At 37.1% G+C, this 13,483-nt stretch overlaps 1 protein-coding gene and 1 non-coding gene across 2 annotated transcripts; both read left to right on the forward strand.

Moving 5' to 3' along the window:
- The first annotated feature begins 6,948 nt into the window (after positions 1 to 6,948).
- On the forward strand, positions 6,949 to 11,366 carry LOC134798920 (chymotrypsin-1-like). Its single transcript, XM_063771349.1, has 7 exons — positions 6,949 to 6,999; positions 8,598 to 8,781; positions 9,080 to 9,224; positions 9,538 to 9,639; positions 10,560 to 10,706; positions 10,801 to 10,899; positions 11,184 to 11,366. The coding sequence occupies exons 1-7, from the start codon at positions 6,954 to 6,956 to the stop codon at positions 11,313 to 11,315; spliced, it is 855 nt and encodes a 284-aa protein (XP_063627419.1). The 5' UTR covers positions 6,949 to 6,953; the 3' UTR covers positions 11,316 to 11,366.
- Trnal-cag (transfer RNA leucine (anticodon CAG)) lies at positions 7,860 to 7,943 on the forward strand. Its single transcript has one exon. It is a non-coding gene; the product is annotated as a tRNA-Leu (tRNA).
- Positions 11,367 to 13,483: the final 2,117 nt, after the last annotated feature.

The following is a 13,483-nucleotide window of genomic DNA, read 5'->3' on the forward strand; positions in this document are numbered from 1 at the left end:
ATTTAAAATATCCTGAGATAGGGGTCATCCATTAATTACGTCACACGAATTTCTAGGTTTTTTTTCCCTCCCCCCCTCCTTGTCACACTTGGTCACATTTGGCAAACCCCTCCCCCCTGGTGTGACGTCACATTTCTTCAACGAAATCGGCAAATATTCATTTAATATTTTATCAAAATATTTTTGACAAAAGAAATATTAGTAATGTTATAACCCAAAACTGATTAAAAAATAAAATTAAACGAATAAAAACGATTATCGTTTCAAAAACTTGTTATTTAAATGTATATTAGCGTATAAAATAATTTAAATAAATTTTCGGTTACTGATGAAGTTAAAGTGACGTCACAAAGTTTGTGACTCCTCCTCCCCCTTGTCACAACATGTCACATTTTCTTGACCCCCTCCCTCCCCCTAAACGTGTGATGTAATTAATGGATGACCCCATATTAGCGATGAGCAGTTACACGATCCTAATGCAGATAGGCTTACGACCGGTCTGGCCTAGTGGGTAGTGACCCTGCCTATGAAGCCGATGGTCCCGGGTTCGAATCCTGGTAAGGGCATTTATTTGTATGATGATATAGATATTTGTTCCTGAGTCATGGTTGATTTCTATGTATTTAAGTATTTGTATATTATATATAGCGTTGTCTGAGTTCCCACAACTTTTGTTGTGCCTTCTTGAGCTTATCGTGGAGCTTAGTCAATTTGTGTAAAAATGTCATATTGTCTGTAAGTTTGTCAGGAAATCCTAAATTTGCATCTGGTAACTCAGCAACGAAGCCAACGTGCCAATCGTTAACGCTCCTTAGCGAACGAAACGCAACTGTCACTGTCGCACTAATATGGAAGAGTGATAGAAAGAGATGACTACGCTACGCTACGGAACATGAAAGATTCGCACGTTGGCTAAGAACCCACAGTTCCGTCATCAAAAAGCTTTGAAAGCTACACCACCCAGCGTCACCTAGAGTACCTAGACCTAGACAATCCGAGCCAATATCAAGTAATCTAGCATATTTAATTTTTAGGTTTATGCGTTGTTGGACTAAAAGTAAATATGGCGATGTATAAAAATGTCTACATATAAAATAAAAATTGGTCCGAGTATTAGAAAGCCAATACTTCAAAATGTTTAAGTCTTATCAAGTCGGAATATAAAAATGACTACTTTCAAAGTATACAAATGTCTAAGTCTTATCAAGTCGGAATATAAAAATGACTACTTTCAAAGTATACAAATGTCTAAGTCTTATCAAGTCGGAATATAAAAATGACTACTTAATAAATTTTACATGCATACATTTTCATTTCTCATAATAAATATAACAAAGAGTAATTTTAAAATACATCGCCATATTTACTTTTAGTGTCGCAACATATTTATATTTGGTCTAATATACAGATGCACATTTTTATACTTCGTCAAAATTATATACGCCCGAACTTATGTAAGTGGACATTTTTATACATCGTCATATTTACTTTTAGTCTAGTGCCGCAACATATTTATATTTGGTCTAATGTACAGATGCACATTTTTATACTTCGTCGAAATTATATACGCACGAACTTATGCAAGTAGACATTTTTATACATCGCCATATTTACTTTTAGTCCAACGACGCATAAATCAATTTTTATTGCACATAATAAAACACATTGTACAAAAGGTGAACTTAATGCCATAAGGCATTCTCTACCAGTCAACCTTTAGGCAAAGCAGATAAGTTAAACCATATAAACCATTATACATATTTGTAATTTAGTACCTACGTACTTACCCCAAAGAACGGCTAAAGCTACCAACCGCCACATCTCCCTGATCGCAACTGATCAATAAATAATGTGAAAACACGAGAAACTGGCCATTTGTTGTTTTTGGAACCTCGGGCAGCTATTGGTAAACACTAATACCAGGTATCTGACGTCGATCGTCATTTTCTGACGTCTGTGGAAAAAAAATATGTTCCCTCTTCCACCAGTCAGACAATACCTATTTGATGACACTGTATGTATGTACAGTACATCTACCCGACTTAAAAGGCCACACCACACTAATAGCGTCTTTTGAGCGTCGGCGTCTAGTCAGCGCTATGGAAAATGGCGTCGCTGCGCAGTTGCGACGTTGCGTCGAGCAGCAGCCATATTAGAGTTGACTAGACGCCGACGCTCGGGAGACGCTAGTGTGGGTCTCCCAAAGGACAGTCGAGTTTTTTATGCATCATGCATTAAAAAATACCCTTCCTCTTCCACCATCATCATCATCTTAAAGTCTGTTGCAGATTATAGAAACAGTGTCAGGTAGAACGTTTTTCATGGCTGTGTATACGGGAGCGGCAAATACCCAGGTACCTACAAGGAATGAACATGTCTATTGTCTAGTCACTTTTTTTTTAAACTGATATTTTAATGTAGAGTTCTCAATGAACTATTTAGTTACAGCTTCTGTTACCTCTGTAATCATAACTATAACTTCTTTTTTTCTCACTTTAAAAACACCTAAGTATACACGAAAATAATATGGATAATTATGTACATCGTTCCTTTCAAACCGCGATAACTCAAAATGTTGTCCGGGTGACTAGACATATTCTTTCCGTGTACCCTTCATGTGTCCTCTTCCACCAATCAAGCGATATTTGAATGATTACCTACAATACCTACACTGATTAGACACATTAATAGGTACATCTACCCGACATATAAAGGGTAGAGTTTTAAATTGTTTATACGACAACGGTTTCACTCACTTGAATTTTTAGTCGCTATTGGCGACATGTTTCGGGCCCGTCGGGGGTCCTTCCTCAGGCTCGAGTGTCGGGTGTTGTCGTATAAACAATTTAAAATATGTCTCACGAAAGTTTAATATCGATTATTGCAAACCTTTGGGGTAGAGTTTTTTTATACTTTATTTTCAAAACACGCCGTTTTCCACGCCAATGTGTACGCAGCATTATAGCCTGCATTTATAGTTTGTATGGCGCTATGCAATTTCATCATACGTGCTCGCGTTATGCAAGTTGCATTGTGTGATTATAACGGTACGAGCAATGTTAGGACGCTTATTGTGCACCAGCCATATGAGATGCATGACAATATTTTAACCGATTTCATAGACAGGAAATTCTCAATAGCTGTTATTATTACATTAATATAGGTACCTGCTTTTACTCGTAGGTATTAGGTCTTTTTTACGTATGTTTAATAGTCAAAGAAGGTGGTATTTAGATGAAGAGTGGAAATGCTCTTTTTTAAGTTATTAGTGTTATTACAGGCTTTTTTAGTTATTAAAGACTCACTCAATTATATGTCACTTAGGGTCAAGGAAGGAATAGTGTGGCCCGGTAGAAAATAGCCGGATATCCGGTACTCTTTGACCCTACCTATAGGACATTGAATCTGGTTATAAAACAATTTGGTTTTGAATCCAGGTGACCAATGACGTGATAATAATAGGACCAACTATGAAGCGTGAACTATTCCCAACAGAACTTGGTTTTTTTGAAGTCGGTCAATAAATTCTAGTGTAAAATATCCACTCCATCTAAAATCTCAAAGCAATTGCTGTCAAGCAATGGGATGTATTACCATAACATTCATAACACCATAATTTAGACGCTAACCTATAAACCTTCGATTCAAATGCAACGTTTCATGCGCAATTACCATCGAGCTGCATTTAAATCGATACAAATCACACACTTCATTGACATTTCTTGTTCTTATAACTTGTACTTTATTGTTTACACAATAAGGTTGGTTTTTGTTATGTGATGGAATAAGATACGTTGTCTGGTGTGTAAGTGATCGAAATTGCCCGTTTCCTCTGTGCAGTGTCGATAGAATTGTAAGAGAGGCGTGAAGATATGCGATTGAGTTGTATTTTGATTTGATAGCTTCATTCATAAAATAAATACGAGTAGGTGCCATCGCCCATACTGTTAACTGACAGTTCGTAAACCTTATTACAATCGGCATAAGGTCCACAGATGGTCAGTTAACCCTTCGGGTGGCAGCACCTCCGGTTGAACGGTAGGAGAAATGGCGCGGCCATTTTTTTGAATATGCCTCTAAGTGGCAGAGGCCGCGAGAAGGTTCGGTCATAACAAGCCCGTAATTGGCAGAGACCGTCTCGCGGCATCTGTGCGACGCTGCATTTCGCGCCTAAAATAAAACCGTTAAAACTACGCCTTGCTTGCTCACTCTTGCAAGATGCATTCGTCAATAAACAAGGATGGTATTCCCTAACGGTCGAATTCCCGCGTAAAACAAAGTTTGTTAGAAATGACGTGATGTTCCTGCCCCACCTCGCCCATTACGCGCCGACTGTCGTCGAGCCGCGAACATTCAAACGGAATACGCACTGATAAAAAGTGAAATAAACTGTGTGAATCGTGTTAAATGTATTGTTTTGTCATAAAGACTGCTTTTTCTACAATCAATTGTTTTATTTCGTAATTATACGTATTTTTACATGAAAGTAGAAAAAAATTGGTAATATGAGATTAGAACAAGTCTAGCATAATTCACATAAATAGAATAGAATTCATTGGTATACAATCAAATAACCAATTTTATGCTGAATTCAGTGATATATAGTTTGTATATATCATTCATAGATTTTTTTTGGGAAACGGTCATATTTCTAACACGCGCCAAATTCGCGATGATCACCCGTTGAGGCCCCGCCACTTGACGTATATTTTTCCAAAATGGCTGCGCCACTCAACCGGCTTGTTATGTCAGTCCGTCTCGCGGCCTCCGCCACTTACCGTAGAGACCTCGAGGAGGACAATGCCACTCGAAGGGTTAAGAGTGTTGCTACTTGAATGTTGTTACTTCGGTACCTACTTGTGTCATTTGCTGCCCGATTCGAACATTAAGATACGTCAGTTAATAGATCTAGAAACAATATGGAATAAATATGACAGTGTCATATGTGACGTTTCTTCAAACAAAAACATCACTTTTGACACTGATACGGTATCGTCTTGGGTCGTCCCATTAGTTTTTCGTCGAGTTCTTAAATTAGTCCTATTCTGCTTTCGTCACTCATTCTACATTGAAAGCCACCGACGATTGTGACGAATGTAGAATGAGTGACGAAAGCAGAATAGGACTAATTATTTAAGAACTTGACGAAAAACGAATGGGACGACCCAAGACGATACCACTGATACATCTAACCCATATCGTTTCTAGATCTATTAATTGACGTATTTTAATAATCTTAAAGTTCGAATCGGGCCAATTATCAACAATGAACGAACAGGGAACTAGCTAACTAGCATCGACATGACTCCAGCAGCGGTATCATGGTCGCATTTCTATCACTTGTCAAATCATGCGTCACTTTCGCACTTTACATACTTGTTAGAACGTGACAGGCATGATGACAGATGATAAAAAACCGACCATCTTAACCCTGCCCTACAGGACCCCTAGTGTGAATTTCATTCGATAGCGTGACGTGACGTGACGTGACGTGACGTGACGTGACGTGACGTGACGTGACGTGACGTGACGTGACGTGACGTGACGTGACGTAACGTGACGTACGCGATTGCGTTAAGTGTCATTATGGTACTGCTCACCTTGCTTCAGTTCAGAATGAATAAAATTGTGATAAAGTAAACGCCTGTCAAAACTAATATAGCAATCTAATGTCATAACACTCATAACTCTCAACGTACATGTTAGGCGTATTCAAATCATTAATTCGATCTGGATTAGATATGAATCGGATCTGTCAGTGTCAAAAGTGACATTCCTTCAACCAAAAACGTCACTTCTGACACTGACAGATCCATCTATTTCCAATTAAAATTAGAATACTTATACGCCTGTATGGATGGGGCAAGTGTAGGTACTATAAAATTATGTGTAAAGTTTATCTCGTCATAATCTATATCGGGTATTAGTTTTCGTTGCAAAAAAATATTATACAAAAAAATTAGACCGAGTAGAAGTTTTACATACTTACTAAATAAATATTACGTGACCCTTGACCCGTGGGGTCCTAATGCTCTACAATACAACTTTTTAAAGAGCTATCAAAAAGACTGGTCGACTTCACTGGTGACCGAAGAGCTGGCAGCTTTCTCGCACAACGTATTAGCATCGCAATACACCGGAAATGCTGCCAGCATCCTCGGCGCCATGCCAAAGGGAGATTTATTGAGTAGACGTATTTTAATTTTATTTTGTATTAATTTTTAGTTTTAATGTAGTTTTATTTAATGTAGCATTATATATTGTAGATTTTGTTTATTGCAATAAATACTATATGATGTGACAATGTTACACTTATCGACCAGTACGGATATGATGGTCGTTCTTATCTACACATACAGCGTGATAAAACAGTGTCCGTCACTTTTCACTTTCTATCCCACGGTGTTACAAAGTGACAGTTATTTTATCACGTGGATAAAGATGGATAACCATCCATAATACGCCGGCAGACCTATAATGTACTACCTAAACTCAAAAAATATACCAATCACTCATATAGGTACCTAATATCTGGGAGACCGAGCTTTGCTCGGAAAACATATTTTAAAAAAAATGCGCGTTTTCCCAGAGATATGACCTAGCTAGATCGATTTATCGCCCCCGAAAACCTCCATATGGCAAATTTTATCGAAATCGTTAGAGCCGTTTCCGAGATCCCCGAAATATATAAATAAACAAGAATCACTCGGTTAAAGGTTTAGATAGATAGATATCGTCATTACATAGGTATATATTATATGCAATAGTAACTATGAGGCAAGCAGTCACATAGGGGTAAAAATATGCATAAATATTTAGCTCAATACAATATTGCATGCAAACATACATTTACATAGGTATTAAGGTATTAACAATATTGGTATGGGAGAGGAAAGTATATAAGTAGTGGGACTATGTGGGATGGTTTGTTTAGAGTATTTATAATTGTCATCATGGCTTCGTTGTTATTGGTCGTGTTTGGGATATTCCCGTTATTAGGTAAGGTAATTTTTACAAATTTTACAATTTAGGTCAATCGGTACCTACATAGTGAACTCAAAAATAATTTAAACTAAATAGACACTGTAAAATTAAAATTATCTCACTCGGTACGTTCCACTAAATTCAAATATTAAACTTTACTAAAAACAAAAGCAAAGTTGCACTTTGCTATCAGTAATTCACATGTGAGGCAAAGTAATCAAATGCAAATTTTGAGTTGTTTTCTTATGTTTGCTGGTAGAATTGACTTTTAAATTATGATTTTGGATGATAAATATTTAATAACATTCATTTGAATTTGATTTGGTATGATTTTGTTTGATATTTGCTTCGGGTTAGTGTGGTGAAAAATTTTGTGTTTCACTCGGGGGAAAATTATGTTTCACCCTCGTGCTTTGAAACCCTCGCAACGCTTAAGATTCCATTTTTCGAACCACTCGTTACACTCGTGGTTCAATTTTGGAAACTTTCGCTTGCTCGGGTCGGGTATCAATATTAGCACGAGCGGTTAAACAACAACTTTGCCCCCTTGTAAAACAAATAACTATTTAAACGTCATAATGTACTTCATTTCATAGAAGTTTGACGTTTTTCAACACTTCCACCCATACTATGTGATGTGCTATGAAACACGGTGCAGAGTTAGCTGAGCCTGACTCTATGTTTAGTAAGTTAGTAACAACTAAAGTAAGTGTAAACTCTTAACTAATAAACTACGATTAGATAATACTTGTTCTACTATCTTCTACCAGTAGGCACCGTGACGTCATAACATGACGCAACACACGTTCCAGTGACTCAAACAGCCAATTAAACAACTAACGCAACTGATAGCAAATTTCGCCCACATTTAACAAGTCAGGATGGCCGAGCGGTCTAAGGCGCTGCGTTCAGGTCGCAGTCCACTTCTGTGGGCGTGGGTTCGAATCCCACTTCTGACAGACTTTTTGCGTTATTTTTTAATGTTAGTGTTTTTTTTACTTTTTAAAAGAATTCGTTTATGTTCAACATAATACTTACAATAATTAGTTATAATTATAATAGGTAACTTGTATTACCTTCAGAATGAAATCAATTAAATCGTAGAAAAGTCATTTCGTATTGTTTAATCCTTGTTTTTAATTTCATATTTAAAGTAGGTATACCTACATGTTTCAAATAAAGAAAAAAAACCAGGCTGTCGAAAATTGATACAGGCACCGTGTAAAGTAGGTATATAGGCAGCATACCTAACTTAACTTTTTGGCCCTGTTATTAGATACCTACATTGATACTTGATGCGTTCGTTTGTCATGTGTGTTTTATTTTAAAAAGAAGCAAAATACCACAAACGATTTAACTTATTAAAATTCCGTCCTTCTTTTAAAAAGTTATTATGTCGAAAATGTAGAGTTTTATTTTACACGACATATAAATTCGTAATATCCGACCTGATCCAATTCAAATATTTAATTAATTTATTATCAAAAATATTTTGTTATTTTACGCAACCGCGCCAAATATCATTATTAACCATACATTGCCTAAGCTTGAAAAACTTTAGAAGTTAAAATTGAATTTCTAATACGATAAGTAATTAAACATTTTTAACCCAGTGTCCTCCGAGTTCTACTCATCAGAGAAGCAAGCTGACTGGGAGAGAATCGTAGGCGGCACTAAGGCCGCCAACGGCTCCTACCCCTACCAGGCTTCGCTGCGGGTCTACGGCGTGTGGCACTACTGTGGAGCCTCCATTTTGACCCCTAGGGTCATCCTCACAGCGGCTCATTGCGTCGAACGGTACTTTAATTCTACATGTTTAGAATCCTTATCAGGCCTTTACCGCCTTTAATATATGATGTCCACAGGAAACTCGCATAATATGGGGCATTATCTATGAAAAGCGACCTTATTGTCGATGGCGCTTACGCCGCACAGTGTCGCGCGGTATTATATTTATATCGGAGCATCGTTAGTAACGGCGTAAGCGCCATCGACAATAAGGTCCCTTTTCATAGATAACGTCACATATTAACACATAGGTAGGTGCAAAAAAAATTTTCACGCGACTGCCCCCTGACAGATCCACTTATTTCAGCATGCGCCCTCAATACCTCAAAGTGGTCGTGGGCACCAACCAACTCCTCGCCGGCGGGACCCCGTACGGGGTCCGCAAGATCGTCTACCACGAGAACTACGACAACTACGAGATCGTCAACGACATAGCCATCGTGTTCACGCAGGTTACAATATCAGAATACCTAAAATTAACTTACCTAATGTTTAAACACCTATGTATGTTGGATTCACCTAATTTTTTAAATACCTAACGATCATTTTACCTATAAATTGAATGACCTATGTTTATAATACCTAAGTTTAAATAAAAAATTGACGATACACCTAATCAACCTAATACGTGCACGAAATACTTACAGCACGTTTTACCTGATGCACGAAACACCTAATGCTGATATAGGTACCTAATGGACGATATACCTAAAGCTGACACCTAATGGACGATATTACTAAAGTTGATTTACCTTTCTTACGCAGGAGGAGATCGAGTTTAGCAGCACGGTGGACGCTATTGAGCTCAACGATGAGCCGGTCGAGAAAGGGGAAGATCTGATTTTGACGGGGTGGGGGACGACTTCTGTAAGTAACCTTCTACCTACATTAGTCGCCTAAATCTTTGAGATAACTACGCCAATCAAAAATATCGCTAATTGTCCACAATCACTGGTCGTACGGTGCCCTCATACAACGGTGTCCTAGCAACATCATCCGTTACATCGTCAATTATACCTATTGGCAACATCGTGTGTAGGTACACCTTGTTATGCCCTTTTGCTCCAGTCGATACTTTATAGAAAAACATTTATTTATGACAAATAAACACAGATGAGAAAAACATGTTGACAAATATACAATGTATAACATTTAGTACAAAATGCCATAAAAGGGTCACAACTCAGCAGTAGCTGGCAAAGCCAGCGCTGTTCTTCCGTTGTGACCCAGGCGTACGCCGTTCGACGACGAGGCGGTTATGCTATAATTTACTAAACTAATTAAAAACTAGAACTATATCTAACACATACAATTGAAACGAAAACTATTTATACAACTGCAACATTAAAACCTTTGCCATCGGTTCTGCATCCCTATACAAACTTCCATCAAAATTCCATCACGTAGAATGTAAATGTAGATTGTTGGAAGTCCGTTAAATGCAGGCAACAGTAATGAGAGCATATTTTTGAAACAAATTTTGAGGTGAATTTCACTTCACTTCACTTTTTATTTGTGAAAACATAGGTACAATTATGGTGTCAAAATTATGTACAGGTTTCTTTATGTCTTACCCACGGGTGCAGGTATACAAATATTTGATCGTATGCAGCATGCATCTTAACTAACTCTATGAAATTATGACGTATAAAAAACACTTGCACTGCGTGGGCTATCAAAATCGCCGCAGACTTTTCTTGGTCTAACTCTAGACGATGTTATTTTTGGGTAAAGATAGTTTTTCCTGATTTTCTAGAGTGAGATGTGCAATGTTAAGTATTTTCCAGTACCCCGGCCGCCTCCCCAACGACCTGATGCAGTTGGAACTGAAAGCCATCACATACGAGGAGTGTAAGAAGGCCCACGAAAATATCAACGCGGTCTACGAAACTCAGATCTGCGCGCTGACTAAGAGGGGAGAAGGGGCTTGTCATGTGAGTTCCATCTTTTACTCTACTTAAAATAAGTTCAACTTTAATGTTGTTTCTGTTCAGGAGTACGAATTATTTACTTTTGAATTGATTTCAGGGAGACTCCGGAGGTCCCTTGGTCCGCGAGGGTCGGCAGATCGGCGTCGTGTCATGGGGCATTCCCTGCGCCAGGGGCAAGCCGGATGTTTACACTAAAGTAAGTCTGGTTATCCTCTAATTTTAAATACTTAATACTTCTAATTTTGCATTGGTTTACGGTTAATTTTAAAAACCGTTAAGAACAGACTAGCGGAGGTTTAAATCCTTTAAATAACCGACGTATTTATAACATTTAAGATTTTAGTTATTTATTCAATGTGATGTTTTGTTGAAATCTTCAACAGTAGGACCGGTTTTTGTCGATATTGGCAGAATATTCTCTTTTATACGAGTGTGTATTCTGTGTATGAATTTTTATGGTAAATTTTATTTTTATTCCAGGTGGAAGCTTTCATGGGCTGGATAGAGAAGACCCTCGGGGACGACGATGAAGACCACTGGAGATACATCAACAACAAAATGGAGGAGGCTGGACGAAGGAAGACCAACAGACACCGGAACGTCCGATTTTAACCGACAATTCTGAACGACATCTGAGGGCTTACCGCGAAAAGCGAAATTTCGTTTAATCTGCCTCTCTATCGCTCATAGATATTCGCGCGATAGAGGCAGATAACGAAAGTTCGACTTTCGCGGTAGGCACTCTGGGCCCCTGTAGTCGAGATAATGACCGTGGTACAGTCTACAGTATAGGTTAAAATTGCATTTTTTTGGATTCTTTTTCTTGTATTATGGCTGAGCCAAGACTTGATATCAATCTGTCGTCAGTAAGTTTTAATATTTAGTTCGGTTATAGTCATTTTAATATTATAAAAGTAGGTAGATTTAAAACAGTACTTTTTTTGTAAAACCTTTTATCTTTTTTTTGAGTTTACTTTGTTTAGTCATAAAATTACAAAAATAAGTTTAAAAACCAAACAGGCTTATTTTGAAATGGGTAATTCGTTATTTTATTAGTTGTGAATATTTCATCGTAGGTATTTCTTTATTTTTAAGCATTAAATAAGCTCACATCATTATAAATATAGGTACTGTTATTATTATTTTTATGGAACTTAGTTATACTTAAGATGGGTTATTATTATTAATAAACTTTTTGATAATTTAAAATACCTCAGTATTTCTATCCTTATAAAATTATTACAACATAATAAAAACACTAAAACTTATAAATATAAAATTTGCCCTAAGTCGTAGTCCGTAGGTAGGGTGCCCAGAAGGCTGGCCGCATTGCCATGCTGATCCGTTGGGCAAAATATTAGCCAGCCCTCTGGTCACCGGAGGCCACTATGAGGCGCTTTGGTAGCTCCTCATAGAGGCGACGCGCGCTAGGTCCCCACGGCCCCAAGGTTTCCACACCAAACGCCGCAAATATGTAGCTACTACCTATTGTGTAGGGAATGCAAATCGGTTATTTTTTGTATGGAAATTATCGGTTATTAACCGAAACCGCGGTTATTTCCATACAAAAAATAACCGAAAATAACCGATTTGCATTCCCTACTATTGTGACATATTTGTGGCGTTTGAGGCTTTATGACTTGATATCAATCTGTCGTCAGTAAGTTTTAATATTTACTAGTTCGGTTATAGTCATGTTAGTATAATAAAAGTAGGTAGATTTAAAACAGTACTTTTTTGTAAAACCTTTTATCTTTTTTTTGAGTTTACTTTGTTTAGTTATAAAATTACAAAAATAAGTTTAAAAACCAAACAGGCTTATTTTGAAATGTCTAATTCGTTATTTTATTAATTGTGAATATTTCATCGTAGGTATTTCTTTATTTTTAAGCATTAAATAAGCTCACATCATTATAAATATAGGTACTGTTATTATTATTTTTATGGAACTTAGTTATACTTAAGATGGGTTATTAATAAACTTTTTGATAATTTAAAAAATCCTCATTATTTCTATCTTTATAAAATTATTACAACATAATAAAAACACTAAAACGTATAAATATAAAGTTTGTCCTAAGTCGTAGTCCGTAGGTAGGGTGCCCAGAAGGCTGGCCGCATTGCCATGCTGATCCGTTGGGCAAAATATTAGCCAGCCCTCTGGTCACCGGAGGCCACTATGAGGCGCTTTGGTAGCTCCTCATAGAGGCGACGCGCGCTAGGTCCCCACGGCCCCAAGGTTTCCACACCAAACGCCGCAAATATGTAGCTACTACCTAGTGTGACATATTTGTGGCGTTTGAGGCTTTATGACTTGATATCAATCTGTCGTCAGTAAGTTTTAATATTTAGTTCGGTTATAGTCATTTTAGTATTATAAAAGTAGATAGATTTAAAACAGTACTTTTTTGTAAAACCTTTTATCACAATCTTAATTAAAATTATTAATTATATTTTATAATACAAATTAATTAAGGGTCATTTTTATACTTCTAGGTAGGTGTATACTCTGTATCTTTAGGTATTTAAATAAAAGTAAACAAAATGTACTCTCAAATGGCTCCTTAAGGCAGTTCAGGATAGATGAAAACATTACATGATCAAATAATGTAAGTTAAAGTCAGGTTATTCAGTGCCTGATCCAGGCGGTTTTGTATTTGTCCGGTTAGCCAATAAATGTTATAACTACCCGAAAATTTTCAAATTGTTTGTTTACTTTTATTTAAATACTTAAAGATACAGACTATAGGTACAGGGATGAATTAATGAACAAAAGTAAA

Source organism: Cydia splendana, chromosome 2 (genome assembly GCF_910591565.1).
Source record: "Cydia splendana chromosome 2, ilCydSple1.2, whole genome shotgun sequence".
Taxonomy (NCBI): domain Eukaryota; kingdom Metazoa; phylum Arthropoda; class Insecta; order Lepidoptera; family Tortricidae; genus Cydia; species Cydia splendana.